Here is a 19,167-nt window from a genome sequence, read left to right on the forward strand (position 1 = left end):
TATCTCACATTCTATATTGTGTTCTACATTATCCTGTTATATCTCACATTCTATATTGTGTTGTACATTATCCTGTTATATCTCACATTCTATATTGTGTTCTACATTATCCTGTTATATCTCACATTCTATATTGTGTTCTACATTATCCTGTTATATCTCACATTCTATATTGCGTTCTACATTATCCTGTTATATCTCACATTCTGTATTGTGTTCTACATTATCCTGTTATATCTCACATTCTATATTGTGTTCTACATTATCCTGTTATATCTCACATTCTATATTGTGTTCTACATTATACTGTTATATCTCACATTCTATATTGTGTTCTACATTATACTGTTATATCTCACATTCTATATCAGGGGTCACCAACGCGGGCACCAGGTCGCCCGTAAGGACCAGATGAGTCGCCCGCGGGCCTGTTCTTTAATACTTGACACTTTAAAACTGTTTTCAACAAAGTAGTACATTTAAAGGAGCCATATGTAATAATGTCATGTCATGTCATTATTAAATCCATCCATCCATTTTCTACCGCTTGTCCCTTTTGGGGTCGCGGGGGGTGCTGGAGCCTATCTCAGCTGCATTCGGGCGGAAGGCGGGGTACACCCTGGACAAGTCGCCACCTCATCACAGGCCATTCACACTCACATTCACACACTAGGGCCAATTTTAGTGTTGCCAATCAACCTATCCCCAGGTGCATGTCTTTGGAGGTGGGAGGGGCCTATCCCCAGGTGCATGTCTTTGGAGGTGGGAGGGGCTTATCCCCAGGTGCATGTTTTTGGAGGTGGGAGGAAGCCGGAGTAGAACCCACGCAGTCACGGGGAGAACATGCAAACTCCACACAAAGATCCCGAGCCCGGGATTGAACCTAGGACTACTCAGGACCTTCGTATTGTGAGGCACATGCACTAACCCCTGAATGATACGTCAAAAGGCATTCAAAAATCATCTTCTTTTCCGATACCTCTATAACTGATAACAGTAGTTCAGCCAGGATATGATCATTTCAAAATTAGATTTACAGCCCTGAAATCTTGTTATTGTTTTCATGTCGATGCCCCGCCCTCCACCGTTTGACCAATTAGAAAGTCTGTGAGTGTGTCACATCAGGGTTGCCATCTTGGTCTGGCTACTGCCACTGGTAGAGTTACTAAACATGCCAGACCTTAGTCAATCTAAAAGTTACCTTTCTCAACTTATTCATGACAAAGCCAGCAACAAAACCAGGATTTGTATCGGAGATGCCTTTGAAAGATGGAGGCGACTGAAGGCGGGCAAGATTTTTTTATCTGACACCAAACTTGCTAATTTCCTCCTTGATAGGTAAGTCAGACATTTACCTTTTTGTATTACTTGTAATAAATGGACATGGACATTTTGTATGTAAACTATATTGTCCGATACAGTACATATGTCTGTGCAACGAATGCTTAGCATGCTAGCCCGGTCAATGGCACATGGACATACAGGCTAACGGGGGAAATATATGCCCGTTAGCCTGTATGTCCATGTGTCATAATATATTTAGTACAAATAAAAGCTATGTGGATATGGGTAGTGTCAGTTCCTATTTCCTTCTCAATATGCTGATACACTGAGGAAATGGTTCCAACATTAGTCATCATGGCAATGTGAAAGGTATGGAGACAAGACAAATCGCATGATAAAATAATTCCTCATTGGTGTTTACATATTGTGGACTACATGCACCAAGTTGAAAGGTTTGAAACAGTAGCCTATAGGCATACCTTGGTAAAATGTCTCCTCTTTAGTTTTGGGCGTACATTAGTCTGCTAAGCATGCTCTACTTATTTTCACCAGTATAACCATTGCTAGTGTTGGTTGTAGTCTTTGTTTTCTGACAGTACTGACAATAACCATATGATTGTTGTCATATTGTACGCAGGCATGACCTACTTCTTCCTGGAAACTGCTTCATTTCTGTGTAAAATGTGTTGGTAAGAGATTTTTTATTGACAAAGGGCTTGTCTATTCAACTATTATGGTCCCAGCACCTCAACACCTAGTAAGAGGTAGTGGAAGTTTGAAGTTCCTTGGAGTAGCCCGGTCCATCCAGCTGGATTCGGCTGCGTATCTGGCAACCTCAGTCAGAGAGAGGGGGAGGGGACTACAGAATTTTGACTGTGATTGCAGTACCCTTTCTGGTCAAATTTGTATATATGGCTCCTTTAAAAGTATATGATATATTATTTTTAATCGTGGTAACAAATAAGGATCAAGAGACATGGAATTTCATAGGTGAAATCCTGACAAGCCTAGCAGTCACATTTCCAATTAGACACCACAGTATGAAGGATTGATTGAGACTTTTATTAGTAGGTTGCACAGTGAAGTACATATTCCGTACAATTGACCACTAAATGGTAACACCCCAATAAGTTTTTCAACTTGTTTAAGTCGGGGTCCACTTAAATTGATTCATGATACAGATATATACTATCATATATACTATCATCATAATACAGTCATCACACAAGATAATCACATTGAATTATTTACATTATTTACAATATTTATTTAGGAGTGGAAAAAGACATTAGCAGACTTGTGTGCAATGAGTGGACGAGGCAAAGAACATCTGAGTCCACATTAACACATCTTGAAAAACAAGAGTTAGTTCAATAATAATGGAGTGATGAAGCCTTAAATTCTCCAAGTCTGATATCAATTCAACATTTTCTTTCATTGGATTAGGCGGAGGTTTTCTTCTCTGTGTCACGTCAAGGACACTCACCTGCTGGGTTCTGCAGCCTGTTGGGTCCAGCAGGTCGGATCATGGACGGATCAGCATGAGGACCGTCTGAAAGAACGATACTATGTTACAGAAAGCCATTTTGGGGACATCACTTCCTGTGCAGCACGGCGGAGCCCCCTTACATCACATCCTGTTTACACGCTCCGTTACACTTGCCTTCTTTCTTTCACCAGCTTTGTCTACTACTCTATTTTGCCTACTCAATACGACTCCAAAAAAGCCAAAGAAGGAGCGAATGGCTGTGGTGTCACAGCGGACTGAGAAAGTCTCTTTTTTCCCCCCCAAGATGGCGCCGCTGTAGTGGCTGCTGGTGGCAGGAGCTCTGTGCTCGTGTCATCCTTTTGTGTTCCTGATGTTTCCCTCTTCTTTTCATGTGGGGTTTTTGGCCTTTTGGTTGGGGACCCTTTGGGACTGTGAGACAAGGCTGACTTCTGCGGTGCTTTTTTGTGAACTTCTGGATCTGCCTCCCGGGAGCCTTTTGGCCATGGAGACCAGCTGCTGGGTGTCTGCCACACCAGAGTCCATTTGGAGAGACTGGAGGAGATGTGGATGAAGAGACAGCACTGCAGAGTTTGGAGAGACTGGAGGAGATGTGGATGAAGAGACAGGACTGCAGAGTTTGGAGAGACTGGAGGAGATGTGGATGAAGAGACAGGGCTGCAGAGTTTGGAGAGACTGGAGGAGATGTGGATGAAGAGACAGGGCTGCAGAGTTTGGAGCGACTGGAGGAGATGTGGATGAAGAGACAGCACTGCAGAGTTTGGAGAGACTGGAGGAGATGTGGATGAAGAGACAGGGCTGCAGAGTTTGGAGCGACTGGAGGAGATGTGGATGAAGAGACAGCACTGCAGAGTTTGGAGAGACTGGAGGAGATGTGGATGAAGAGACAAGACTGCAGAGTTTGGAGAGACTGGAGGAGATGTGGATGAAGAGACAGGGCTGCAGAGTTTGGAGAGACTGGAGGAGATGTGGATGAAGAGACAGGGCTGCAGAGTTTGGAGAGACTGGAGGAGATGTGGATGAAGAGACAGGGCTGCAGAGTTTGGAGAGACTGGAGGAGATGTGGATGAAGAGACAGGGCTGCAGAGTTTGGAGAGACTGGAGGAGATGTGGATGAAGAGACAGGGCTGCAGAGTTTGGAGAGACTGGAGGAGATGTGGATGAAGAGACAGGGCTGCAGAGTTTGGAGAGACTGGAGGAGATGTGGATGAAGAGACAGGACTGCAGAGTTTGGAGAGACTGGAGGAGATGTGGATGAAGAGACAGGGCTGCAGAGTTTGGAGAGACTGGAGGAGATGTGGATGAAGAGACAGGGCTGCAGAGTTTGGAGAGACTGGAGGGGATGTGGATGAAGAGACAGGGCTGCAGAGTTTGGAGAGACTGGAGGGGATGTGGATGAAGAGACAGGGCTGCAGAGCTGGACAAGCTTCACAGTGTCTTGGCTGAATGAGCAGGTATCAGACACCTCTGTCTCCTTGGACGTATCCTCACTCATCCATGCCGACTGGACACTGGCCGAGAGTTGGTGGGCGGCCGAGGGTGGAGCCGACTCTCTTGGTTGCTTTGTTGGGTCCGCTCCTGTCCCCCCACCCCAGCAGACGATGGCGAGGAACACCGCAGAGGCCACCACAGTGTATATGTTTGTTGTTGTTGTTTTACTTTTGTGGCTGTGGGTAGAAGTGGCTGGTTGCATCAGCTCGGCTCTTTTAAATGTCTTTAAGCCGGTATAGCTCGGTTGGTAGAGCGGCCGTGCCAGCAACTTGAGGGTTGCAGGTTCGATCCCCGCTTCCGCCATCCTAGTCACTGCCGTTGTGTCCTTGGGCAAGACACTTTACCCACCTGCTCCCAGTGCCACCCACACCGGTTTAAATGTAACTTAGATATTGGGTTTCACAATGTAAAGCGCTTTGAGTCACTTGAGAAAAAGCGCTATATAAATGTAATTCACTTCACTTCACTTCACTTCACTTAAGCGTTTACCTGTTTCTCACCTTTTTTGTAAGGGGCACCGGAAGCTGGCAGACGATCCTGTTCTGTCTCACAGTAATGTTTGATCCTGTTCTGTCTCCCTGTAATGTTTGTCTGATCTTGAATGGGATAGTGCTGAAAATCTTCATTTCCCCTCTGGGATTATTAAAGTATTTGTGATTGTGAGAGGGAAAAGAAGAAACCCTGGAGGAGCAGTAACACGCTGCCCCTCCTTCCCGCCCCCTCCCCTCTCTCTCTCTGCCTTAAATGACTTTGCCTTCTTGTGTGGGGTGCATGCCAAAAACATTCACGGGCAGCAAGGTAAAGAAGTTTTGACTTATTTTATAAGTGTAGCAACATGGTTGTTAATGTTTTGTGTGTTGACAGCTCAGCTTGCCTTGTTTTTGTGTTGTTTTGATCGTTAAATTGAGGACATTTTAAAGTATATCAGATTGATAACCAAGTGTGCATTCTTTTACTAAAACATGGACTTTTGTGGAGGCTAGAAGCAATTATTCATGTTTACATTGTTTCTTAGGGTGAACTCTGCTTCACTATACAAACTTTTACGAGCTCCACTTACACACCATGTTCAAGAACCAATTAAGTTCGTAAATGGAGTTTCCACACTACTGGTAAAGCAAAAGATGAACTTATATTGGGGAGAAATACAATATGGTTTGTTCCATTTTCACATTTTTAATCTTAGCCTTTCTCCATGTCTATTACTGATCATTCATTCACACCATATCTTTTAAGTGTATATCGACAAACAGAGGAGTACCGTAAATCTCAGACTATAAGCCACTACTTTTCCCTTAAACTTTGCACCCTGCGGCTTATAAAACGGTGCTGCAAATTTATCGGTGTTTCTTCGCTGACACCCATAATGCAAATACTTTTTTTTAAAATACACTTAAATGTTGTGTAATTGTTTGTGCTATGGTGCCATCCTTTGGACGAGTTTGCACACTGCAGCTGCTGCTATGTGAATGAATCCCTGCTGTTTAGAGCTTTGAACTGGAAGTAGCCGTCCATAGCGTTTCTACTCGTATGGATTCTTTATCACTCTAAAGCAGGGGTCACCAACGCGGTGCCCGCGGGCACCAGGTAGCCCGTAAGGACCAGATGAGTAGCCCACTGGCCTGTTCTAAAATAGCTCAAATAGCAGCACTTACCAGTGAGCTGCCTCTATTTTTTAAATTGTATTTATTTACTAGCAAGCTGGTCTCGCTTTGCCCGACATTTTTAATTCTAAGAGAGACAAAACTCAAATAGAATTTGAAAATCCAAGAAAATATTTTAAAGACTTGGTCTTCACTTGTTTAAATAAATTCATTTTTTTTTTTTACTTTGCTTCTTATAACTTTCAGAAAGACAATTTTAGAGAAAAAATACAACCTTAAAAATGATTTTAGGATTTTTAAACACATATACCTTTTTACCTTTTCAATTCCTTCCTCTTCTTTCCTGACAATTTAAATCAATGTTCCAGTAAATTTTTTTTTTTTTATTGTAAAGAATAATAAATACATTTTCATTTAATTCTTCATTTTAGCTTCTGTTTTTTCGACAAAGAATATTTGTGATATATTTCTTCAAACTTATTGTGATTAAAATTCAAAAAAATTATTCTGGCAAATCTAGAAAATCTGTAGAATCAAATTTGAATCTTATTTCAAATTCTTTTGAATTTCTTTAAAAAATTTTGTTCTGGAAAATCTAGAAGAAATAATGATTTGTCTTTGTTAGAAATATAGCTTGGTCCAATTTGTTATATATTCTAACAAAGTGTAGATTGGATTTTAACCTATTTAAAACATGTCATCAAAATTCTAAAATTAATCTTAATCAGGAAAAATTACTAATGATGTTCCATAAATTATTTTTTAAATTTTTTCAAAAAGATTCGAATTAGCTAGTTTTCGTCTTCTTTTTTTCGGTTGAATTTTGAATTTTAAAGAGTCGAAATTGAAGATAAACTATGTTTCAAAATTTAGTTGTCATTTTTTTCGTGTTTTCTCCTCTTTTAAACCTTTCAATTAAGTGTAAATATCATTAATTATTAATAATAACATAGAGTTAAAGATAAATTGAGCAAATTGGCTATTTCTGGCAATTTATTGAAGTGTGTATCAAACTGGTAGCCCTTCGCATTAATCACTACCCAAGAAGTAGCTCTTGCTTTCAAAAAGGTTGGTGACCCCTGCCCTAAATGTTTGTAAGTTTTACAATATAACTAAAACAATTCTTACTTACTAAAGCGTCCCATGTGTGATGTCTGTAGGAGTGTTTTCATGCATATCTGTACATGCTATCGTAATGTAATCAAGGTAGCGTTGTTAGCACCAGCTAATATGCTAACGCGTTTACGAGTGTCTGTGTTAGTATTATTAACTTATAATGGCATTACTTTTTGTATTGTTTCACTTTCACAAATTCCTCAGTAAATTCACCAGAGAGTCAGCGTGGAGTTATTGAGTCTGTTTAGCTGATTGAGAGCTAGCTTGCGCAGCTAGTGGGTCCATGACTCCTGTTTTGTTTGATCAGCCGTTTTACTGCCGTGTTAAAACTCCATTTGGAAACAATTAAGGTATGCAAATAAACATTTATGAAATATTTCTGTGTAAATAACTCATTTCACAACTTATACATCTGTGACTGTGGCTAATAAGTGGGAAAATATTTTTCCCCTCAAATTTAGTGGGTGCAGCTTATATACCCGTGCACTCCATAGTCTGGAAAATGTGTTCAATTGATATGTTGGCTTACTTGGAGGTGGCCCCGGGGCCATGGGAGGCTGACCCAGGCTGGGAGGTGGTATCTGTGGGAAGCCAGGTGAAGCCAAGCTAGGTTGCCCAGGCATCATTCCCTGCTTTTGGAGACGAGTCCTCCTCTTCTCCCCAAGCTCCGTTTGGATCTTGTAAATCTTCTCTGCTAGGAGGTGGTAGTACTCCGCCTTGAGGGAAAGGAGCAAAGAGAAACCAGAGTGTTGCAGGTCATTCACATGCCATCCACTTCTTGGACACAAATGTGACGGCCATGTCTTACCCTACTGTTGGCGGACTCGTACATGTCCCCCTCTACTTTTCCAGCATACGCCACCAGATTTTCCATCCTGCGGTCCTTCAGGGCAGCGGGGTCAGGAGTGGGAAAGATGGCTTGCACCCTGCTCACACATACAGTACATACATTTCAATGTTGACTCCTCCCACACTGTAAAGGACAACAGGTATCAAAGTAGATACAGTATCTAAAATGGTATGAATCTTGTTTTGACTGAAATATTGTGGTTGCTCCATAATACTCTCGACATATCGTGATAATGCATGCTGATGACACAATTCCGATAAGTCCTGCGAGTGAACAAAGGCGTCCCTAACTTGCTAGCATGCTAGAGGATAACGTCCCTCCACAGTGCACTTTCTAAATGATTCATCCTTGGCTCCTGGCCACAAACAAAGTGTGTTTCTTACAAAGGGATTAGAAGACAAGGAATAGCAAACATGAGGATCCAACAATGCTAACCGCTAAGCTAGATCTCTTGAATGTAATTGAGTTGGGAGGATCGATACAAATATCGACAGTAGCGATAGTTAAGTAAATATACTGTAGCATTGGTATATGGTTGATACTACAGGGATTAGTAGGGGTGAAACGATTCCTTTTAACGACTCAAATCATATTTTGAGGTTGCCTTCGATGCGGAGACAATATTCATTTATTTAGAAGGATAATACAGGATTTCCCCTAAACTGCCAAGATACCTGTGGCGGTGGGGGTGTGGTCACCATGACATCAAGTAATTTGAATAATTTCTATGATGATATGGTTTTCTTTAAAAAGGCTAAAAAAATGTATATATACATTTGAAATAAATCTGTTATCATGTCTTGTAGAAAGTAGTGACTTCTGTCCCTGACTAATGAGGCTGCATCGAGCATGACGTCACACTTGCTTGCCGCTGTTGCTCTAGTTGGACTTTCTCTTCTTAAAAGTTGCAACTGTCTTTCTTAATATTTGCACATTTTGTAGATGGCTGTCCGCGGGTATATCTGCAATATATATAAAAAAATCACGTCCACATCACAGACATGCTGACAACGCTCCAGACAATGGCGTGCGTTTTGTTTACATCCAGTTTCGGTTGTGCAGTTTTCAGTGATCAAAGTCTTTCTTCGGTGGTCAGGTTGTCGGTACATCACTTGTCAATAGTGCGCAAATAATAGACTATACATATCAATTTATACTGTAACGACCAGCTAATCTTAATGTTTTATGTTTGTGTGGTTTGGATTTGATGTCAGTTTTTCCCATGTTTGCAAACACACCGTCCGTGCCTGAAAGGTGATTGGCGGAGAATGAGGAAGTGTTGTTGTTGCTCACGGAGACAAAAGTGTTTGCACGGGAGGTAAAACCTGTTGGAATTGTGCTGTTTGTTATCAGAAGGTTGGTAATAAAAGTTAAAAATAGCGTCTGATTTTGTGTGATTTCTTCTGGGGGCTACAATATATTATATTACTTACATTTGTTTTCACGTAAAAAAACCCCAATAACCTTATTTAAAAGGTGTGGCAGTAATCAAAGTACATTAAAGAGAAACCCTGTAATATCTGAAAAGATTCAGTGAGTTATCATTAAAAGTCATACATTTCATATTAAGTCTGCCATTCTTAAATCCAATGTGTTCTTTCTCCTAGTATTGATAAAATACATTGATTGCCTTTATGTTAGAGCGATATTGACTATAAACCACTACATTTTTCCTACACTTTGAACCATGCGGCTTATAAAACGACGCTGCTAATTTATGGACATTTCTTCGCTGACAATGCAAATGCTTTTCATTAAAATACACCTAAATGGTGTGTTATTGTTTGTTTGTTTGCGCCATCTATTGGATGAGTTGGCTTACTGCAGATGCTGTGAAGTGAATTAATTCCTGCTGTTTCGAGCTTTGAACCGAATATGGAAGTGTTGTTCCGTCTTTTAGATGTCCATAGCGTTTTTACTCGGATGGATTCTTCATTCATCAGTCCAAGCAAGGTTTGTAAGTTTTACAATATAACTAAAACTATTCTTACTTACTAAAGTGTCCCATGTGTGACGTCTGTGAGAGTGTTTTTTTGTACGTGCTATCGTAATGTAATTAAGCTACTAGCGTCATTAGCATTAGCTAATATGCTAACAGGTTCACGAGTGTCTGTGTTAGTATTATTAACTTACAATGACATTCTTTTTGTATTGTTTCACTTTCACAAATTCCTCAGTAAATTCACCAAAATGTCAGCGTGGAGTTATTGAGTCTGTTTAGCTGATTGGAGAGCTAGCTTGCGCAGCTAAACCCTAGTGGGTCCATGACCATGACTTCTGTTTTGTTTGATCAGCCGTTTTACTGCCGTGTTACAGACACCGTTTGGAAACAATTAAGGTATAAATAACATTTATACCTTAACATATAAATAACAAACATTTACAACTACTTTCGTCCCAGTATATATCTGCAGCTTATAGTCTGGTGCAGCTAATACATGGAAATACATTTATTCTTTCTAAAATTTGGTGGGTGCGGCACTCCATAGCGCGGAAAACATGGTATCTTCCAGAAGGCTAACTTGCCGAACACAGATCAATGTAGTTGAATCTTAGGAATATAAATGAATAGGCCGATGTAGTGGATGAATCGTTACACCTCTATGTTTTTTAGTACCACAAAATAGTTTGGGGGTTTTTTGTTATCGTTTACAAACTCAGGAAATGAGAGCCAATAGCAGTAAATGCTATACATTTCATATTGTAATAATATTTTTGTCACTTTAAGCACGAAAGTTGGTATGGCCAATTACCCTTCTATATCGATCCTTGGTGTTGGATCGATACACAATTTTGTAGCAATGCCAAAAGGTGATGTAAAGTATCTAAAGAACAGAAGAATAAGTGTTTATTAAATGTTACAGAATTGTAGACAGAACCATGTTACAAGAAAAAGTAACCAGAGTTTAAGAGTAAATGATGAAATATATGAATGATAGTTTGGAGCAAAGAATACAAGAGGAAATGAGGATATGTTACACAGCATACGTCAGCAGCCAAAGTCACCTCTTTTCAAACGCTCCAATGATCAAATAACATATTGTGACATATGATGAAGCCCTAGTTTTGCTGATCTAAGACAGGAAGGTGCATATGACAAAGTGGTGGGACTGGAGGGAGGAAGTGGACTCACAGCTTGTGCACAAGGTGGTTGCGGAGGTCTTGCGTGATGTCTTCGTGCCAGGACTTCCTCATGGCCGCAGAAGGAGGCGCCGCAGTGGGCATGGAGCCCAGGTTCCCCACACCATCATTCAGCAAACTGGGAAAACATTTGGCACTGTATGTTAAGCATTCCTTTAAGCCGAGGGTCGGCAACCCACGGCTCTTTAGCGCCGCCCTGGTGGCTCCCGGGAGCATTTTCAAAAATGTATGACAATGTAAAAAGATGGGAAAAAATATACTTTGTTTTAATAATGTTTCTGTAGAAGGTAAAACATGACACACACCTTCCTAAATGTTTAATATGTTTGTGTTTCACTGATGAGAGTAGTGTTTGTTTACATGTACAACTCTCTCCGACGCTGCCACAGAGACGTGTTATATGCCACTCCTTCTTTGTCTCATTTTGTCCACCAAATGTTTTATGCGGTGTGGGAATGCACAAAAGTGAGCTTTGTTGACGTTATTGACTTGTGTGGAGTGCTAATCAGACATATTTGTTAGCTAATCCATGCTAACATGCTATTTAGGCTAGCTGTAAGTACATATTGCATCATTATACCTCATTTGTAGCTATATTTGAGCTCATTTCATTTCCTTTACTTATGTCCTTGTGTATTTAATTTATATCTGCATGTCTCATGACACATTATCTCTATGTAATATTGGCTGCATTTCTCATAGTTGTTTGTGTGCCATGTTGTTCCAGACCACAGCAAACGTTACCCAGCTTGCAAAGTTTGTAATAAATCCAATAGAAGAAGACAGTTTTCTCTAACTTGGAAACACACATCCATACCTTTGGCCATTCTAAGACAGTCATTACCAGGAGTTATCTCACCCTCTGAGAAGTTGTACTCATGTTTTACAATGTTGTAAAAATGTGTAGAATAAATATTACATTTCTGTCAACAAAGATTTGAGTCAGCCTACGACACATAGTCATTTTGATAGTAGGCTAATATAGACACTTCCATCATGTGTTGTCTTCATTATAACACTTATATAAGACTTTTAAAGTCATTTTGATAGTAGGCTAATATAGACACTTCCATCATGTGTTGTCTTCATTATAACACTTATATAAGACTTTTAAAGTCATTTTGATAGTAGGCTAATATAGACACTTCCATCATGTGTTGTCTTCATTATAACACTTATATAAGACTTTTAAAGTCATTTTGATAGTAGGCTAATATAGACACTTACATCATGTGTTGCCTTCATTATAACACTTATATAAGACTTTTAAAGTCATTTTGATAGTAGGCTAATATAGACACTTCCATCATGTGTTGTCTTCATTATAACACTTATATAAGACTTTTAAAGTCATTCTGATAGTAGGCTAATATAGACACTTCCATTATGTGTTGTCTTCATTATAACACTTAGATAAGACTTTTAAAGTCATTTTGATAGTAGGCTAATATAGACACTTCCATCATGTGTTGTCTTCATTATAACACTTATATAAGACTTTTAAAGTCATTTTGATAGTAGGCTAATATAGACACTTCCATTATGTGTTGTCTTCATTATAACACTTAGATAAGACTTTTAAAGTCATTTTGATAGTAGGCTAATATAGACACTTCCATCATGTGTTGTCTTCATTATAACACTTAGATAAGACTTTTAAAGTCATTTTGATAGTAGGCTAATATAGACACTTCCGTCATGTGTTGTCTTCAGTATAACACTTATATAAGACTTTTAAAGTCATTTTGATAGTAGGCTAATATAGACACTTCCATCATGTGTTGTCTTCATTATAACACTTATATAAGACTTTTAAAGTCATTTTGATAGTAGGCTAATATAGACACTTCCATCATGTGTTGTCTTCATTATAACACTTATATAAGACTTTTAAAGTCATTTTGATAGTAGGCTAATATAGACACTTACATCATGTGTTGCCTTCATTATAACACTTATATAAGACTTTTAAAGTCATTTTGATAGTAGGCTATTATAGCTAATATAGACACTTCCATCATGTGTTGTCTTCATTATAACACTTATATAAGACTTTTAAAGTCATTTTGATAGTAGGCTAATATAGACACTTCCATCATGTGTTGCCTTCATTATAACACTTATATAAGACTTTTAAAGTCATTTTGATAGTAGGCTATTATAGCTAATATAGACACTTCCATCATGTGTTGTCTTCATTATAACACTTATATAAGACTTTTAAAGTCATTTTGATAGTAGGCTAATATAGACACTTCCATCATGTGTTGCCTTCATTATAACACTTATATAAGACTTTTAAAGTCATTTTGATAGTAGGCTATTATAGCTAATATAGACACTTCCATCATGTGTTGCCTTCATTATAACACTTATATAAGACTTTTAAAGTCATTTTGATAGTAGGCTAATATAGACACTTCCATCATAACACTTATATAAGATGTTGAATTGTTTGTGTGTCCAGACAGATGAGTTTTTTGTATTTTTGGTCCAATATGGCTCTTTCAAGCTTTGTTTTAAGCAACGGTGAGTCCTATGTTAGCCAGTCCTACCTCTGCGCGTTGATGCTGTTTTGCAACATAGCATCTGGCAGAAGGGACGTCTGAGGGTTGGGGGCCTGCACGCCACCATTCACTCCAATAGAGTTTCCTCCTGGATAAAGAATTTGAACATTCTGAATGCAGAAAGAAAAACTCTATACAGCAGTTCATTTTCACGGGAGACAAACTGACCCATGGCATTCAGATTCTGCATCCCAGGTTGCCCTTGCAGTCCCTGGTTTGGCATGTTGGCCTGGGAAGGCTGCTGTTGCATCTGGTTGCCCTGGTAGGTAAGGCCGAGGGCAGCATAGGCCCTCTCTATGGCGCTGGGATCGATCTGGTTTGGCGGGTTCAGGTTTGGAGTACTGGACTGTCCACCTGACACCCCTGAACCTAAGGAGTTCACCAAACCGAGCCCTGCACTGCTGACAAGCGCTGCGATGAAGGCAGGAAAGAAAAACAAGGTTATTTTTGAAGAGATGCAGGAGGAGGCTGAAACAAAGGTGGATCATGGTACATGCAGCACGTCATGGACCATGGTACATGCAGCACGTCATGGACCATGGTACATGCAGCATGTCATGTACCATGGTCCATGCAGCACGTCATGGATCATGGTACATGCAGCACGTCATGGACCATGGTACATGCAGCACGTCATGGACCATGGTACATGCAGCACGTCATGGACCATGGTACATGCAGCACGTCATGGACCATGGTACATGCAGCACGTCATGGATCATGGTACATGCAGCACGTCATGGACCATGGTACATGCAGCACGTCATGGACCATGGTACATGCAGCACGTCATGGACCATGGTACATGCAGCACGTCATGGACCATGGTACATGCAGCACGTCATGGACCATGGTACATGCAGCACGTCATGGATCATGGTACATGCAGCACGTCATGGATCATGGTACATGCAGCACGTCATGGACCATGGTACATGCAGCACGTCATGGACCATGGTACATGCAGCACGTCATGGATCATGGTACATGCAGCACGTCATGGACCATGGTACATGCAGCACGTCATGGACCATGGTACATGCAGCACGTCATGGATCATGGTACATGCAGCACGTCATGGATCATGGTACATGCAGCACGTCATGGACCATGGTACATGCAGCACGTCATGGATCATGGTACATGCAGCACGTCATGGACCATGGTACATGCAGCATGTCATGGACCATGGTACATGCAGCATGTCATGTACCATGGTACATGCAGCATGTCATGCCTGTGCTATGAGCTGTGTACCAACAAAACATGCTTTACAGATAGTGTAATATGATTGTTCATGTTGTTCACTCAGTACAGATTGCTGTCCTACCACAGTGTTGTGTATTACAAACTCAAACATGTTTCGTGCTGACGTACAAGCTAGCTTATTTCTTTCAATAGTTAGCTTTTACGTCTAATACCTTGGTATGTCAACGTGTTAGTACACTAGAAAAAGAGTTCCTCAGTGTTCTCTCTTACAATAACAATGTTGCTACAGTTGGTTATTCTACAGGTTACACAACGTAAATGAAGTATTGTTGATGGTTCTTGAATGCATTTTAAAGTGATTTAGAGGTGAATTGACTGCTAACATTAGCCGATTTTTACATGTTAGAATGCAAAAAACCCTAGAAAACTGTCGTCTTCTTGTCTCTCAGGATTGTGAACGATGGGCACAATTTCCCCCCAAAAAGGTGCCGTTTCCCTTTAATTTGACTATTGAATAAACCATGCACAGAGTGAACACTCTTGCACCCTGTTTGGAAGCAGCATAAAATGAAAAGCAACACACCCAGACGGGTCAATTTATGGATGCTGGCAAGTTTATCAAGTTGATTTATGGTGTGATGAGTTGGCTTATTGACTTGGGGGCCCGGGGCCTCCCCACATGCTGCCATCAAGAGGAACACTCACATTGCTGGTTCCTCTTGTCTCCAGCGTTTTAAAGAAGGCAGGCATACAGGACAGTCATGGCGCGTGCAATTTGACATTGCAGATATTGGGCAGAGGGGAGAATGACAAGTCCCTGAGAACATTACCGCCTGCAATGCTTTTAAAAGGTGCAATATACACATCACATCTTTCATATAATCCACAGTATTAGCGGTTTTTTCTTCATTTTTATTTGTATCACATGGTCACTACTGCATAGTTTCTCTTGTTATATTTGTATTCTTGTTGTTATATTTACTATTTTATTTCCATTTATACCTCCATGAATTACTTTTTAAATTATATCTCAATTCAGTACACTGCTGCTGGAATTGTAATTTTCCTGTGGTAACTCTCTTGAAGGAATAAATCAAGTACTATCTATCTAATGCCTCCAAGTCAGGGCCTGTTAACTACATCATGAAGAGGGCCCAAGGGCTCAGGGGCCAGACATCAAAATGTAAATGTTTCACTAGAAAGTACCTTCCTTTGATGGTACGGATGTGTTTACTTCTTTACAAAGTAAACACATCCGCTTTCACACAGCACTGTCAGTAAATTCATTATTCTGCCTTCGTTGCTCCTTTCCAGCGTGCGCAGCGAGACAGATAGTTGACAGCATTAAGAAACAGAAGCTAAGTTTCGTGTCATTGACGTTCCTTCTTCTGAATTATTTTTCTTCCTCAGTTTATTTCTTTATATGTCTTTCTTTGATTAGGTTTGTAAGACTGAAAATATAAACATTACAAAAGTATGTTACATACACACAGCAAACATTGCTTACAGGTGGCTCAACACAATTGCACCTAAGGTGCAGCTTTATCGCCCTTTTATTTTTCCTGAGGGAACTCTCCTGAAGGAATCAATAAAGTACTATCTATCTATCGCCCTCTGTTGGTCAAATTCAGCGCTACATGTAGTCAACCAATTTTGATTGAGAGTGTTTAACAGACAAAAAACAACACGGCCACAAATACAAAAGACATCACAAAGTCAGCAATTTAAATACATTCATACTTTCTTGTCCAGTTGCTGTTAAAAGTCGGATTTCTGCGATTTACTTTGATTTTCTTTTTAGTTTCAATAGTGCCGTATTCTTCTACTCATCTACTGCTGCTTCATTGTGACACATGTTTCACTGTTGCCCCCTGCAGGGTGGCGGGAGTACTACATACATGAGCAACCCTAGTTTGAATGGTTTCATCAAGATTAAAGATTAAAGTACCATTGATTGTCACACACACACTAGATGTGGTGACATTTGTACAATTCCAAGCCTTGATGCTGAGTGCCAAGCAGGGAGGTAATGGCTCCCATTTTTATAATTTATTTATCTTATTTTAATTTTTTTTTAAAAAGGACCTTATCTTCACCATACCTGGCTGTCCAAATTAGGCATAATAATGTGTTAATTCCACGACTGCATATATTGGTTGATATCGGTATCGGTTGATATCGGTATCGGTAATTTAAGAAACAATATCGGAATATCGGATATCGGCAAAAAGCCATTATTGGACATCCCTATTAAAAACAATACCCCGGTGACCCATATTCCCCATTATCACATACGTACGCACGGACACACATACCAAACACAAACACACACAACATACAAACATATGCAACTATATGATTGCATGACTGAGTACAGAGGAGCCAGGTGAGTAAACACTATCACATCTGCACACCAGGAGGTCATCAGACCATGGCCACCAGGACGCTGACACAAAGCACGGCCCATAACCCCTGAGGCAGATGGCTCATCTGAGGAACGTTGGAAAATAAGTTAAGTTAAGTTAAAGTTAAAGTACCAATTTTGTCCTCTGCATTTGACCCATCCCCTTGTTCACCCCCTGGGAGGTGAGGGGAGCAGTGGGCAGCAGCGGTGCCGCGCCCGGGAATCATTTTGGTGATTTAACCCCCAATTCCAACCCTTGATGCTGAGTGCCAAGCAGGGAGGTAATGGCTCCCATTTTTTTATAGTCTTTGGTATGACTCGGCCGGGGTTTGAACTCACAACCTACCCATCTCAGGGCGGACACTCTAACCACTAGGCCACCGAGTAGAATAATACAACTTGTAAAATTGTAAGAACCATGTGTACAAATAAACAATAAAATACAAGTAACATACATATATATATATATATATATATATATATATATATATATGTATATATATATATATGTATATATATATATATATGTATATATATATATATATATATATATATACATATATATATATATACATGTGTATATATATATATATATATATATATATATATATATATATATATATATATATATATATATATATATATATACACACACATATATATATATACATGTATATATATATATATATGTGTGTGTGTATATATATATATATATATATACACACATATATATATATATATACATGTATATATATATATGTGTATATATATATATATATATATATATATATATATATATTGGCCATGTAAGTGGAATGGATGACACTCGCATTCCAAAAGACATCCTGTACGGAGAACTGGCCTCTGGAACAAGGGCTGTGGGAAGACCTGTCCTTGGTTTTAAAGATGTGTGTAAGCGTGATATGAAGGCCAGTGACATCAAGCCATTAAACTGGGAAGCTTCTTCAGCTGAACGTGGGAAATGGAGGAAGTTAGTGAAGGAGGGCGTACATCAGAGTGACTGAAGAAGAGTAAGACAGTGGGAGGAGAAGTGTGAACGTAGAAAGCGAACAGTCACACCCCCACTGAATCAACCACAATACAATATGTATGCAGGAACTGCAACAAAGCATGCCTGTCAAGAATTGCCTTATATAGTCACAACAGGCCTTGCACATGAATTGACATTAGAGCGCAAAACTCTATTGTCTCTCGAGACAAACAGATGCCAGTATATATATATATATATATGTATATATATATATATATATACACAGTAAATAAATAAATAAATATAACTAAATACAATCCTGCATAACTAATAGGATAAAAAGTAAAATACAAATGACTTCAATAAAATAATATCAGGTAAAAGCCAAATGAAAAAGGTGGGTCTTAAAAACATGAACCTTTGTCATCGTTGAACATGTCAGTAATACAAATAGTGAAGATTGCAACTTTAACAAAGTCAAAAAGCACGACGACGCCACAACAAAAGTCAAGTCAAGCGTTTAAAATGCATTTGTTAAATAATGTTACCATAGTGACTTACTGACTTACTGACAGCAGTTCTTCTTCTTCTTCTTCTTCTTCCTTCTTTCACTTCTTTTATTCGAATGGCGTCTTTCTCCTTCTTCTCTATTTTATAGTCCCAGCACATGAAGTTGCCAGATGGGAAATGACACATTATCGCAACAGACGCTTATATTGCCATGTTTTGAGGAATATTATCCTACATAGCAAATTAAACCTTGCGCCAGACCGCCTGTTACAGTAACAACATTACCACAGAATACTTTTAATGTCTCTTTATCCAAACATAACCAAAGCAAGCAGAATAACAACACATAGTGCCACAATCATCCACAACATGTTTACTAACATTATGGGAAATCAAGTCACCAGTGGCCTATTTACTGACCATTTACCTGTCTTTACTTTATAGGACTGTCATCTCAAGAAAACCAAAGACACTATGGCAAAAATCTCTAAAG

General features: G+C 39.5%; 1 protein-coding gene across 1 annotated transcript; it reads right to left on the reverse strand.

The window, feature by feature from the left end:
- Positions 1 to 2,336: 2,336 nt before the first annotated feature.
- LOC133642252 (histone acetyltransferase p300-like) lies at positions 2,337 to 18,956 on the reverse strand. Its single transcript, XM_062036344.1, has 7 exons — positions 18,734 to 18,956; positions 13,729 to 13,971; positions 13,549 to 13,648; positions 10,986 to 11,111; positions 7,811 to 7,928; positions 7,532 to 7,718; positions 2,337 to 2,836 (listed from the first exon to the last, which is right to left on the reverse strand). Exons 1-7 carry the CDS (start codon positions 18,858 to 18,860, stop codon positions 2,757 to 2,759), a joined length of 981 nt encoding a protein of 326 aa, XP_061892328.1. The 5' UTR covers positions 18,861 to 18,956; the 3' UTR covers positions 2,337 to 2,756.
- Between the last annotated feature and the right edge of the window lie 211 nt (positions 18,957 to 19,167).

This window comes from Entelurus aequoreus, linkage group LG25 (assembly GCF_033978785.1).
Source record: "Entelurus aequoreus isolate RoL-2023_Sb linkage group LG25, RoL_Eaeq_v1.1, whole genome shotgun sequence".
Taxonomy (NCBI): domain Eukaryota; kingdom Metazoa; phylum Chordata; class Actinopteri; order Syngnathiformes; family Syngnathidae; genus Entelurus; species Entelurus aequoreus.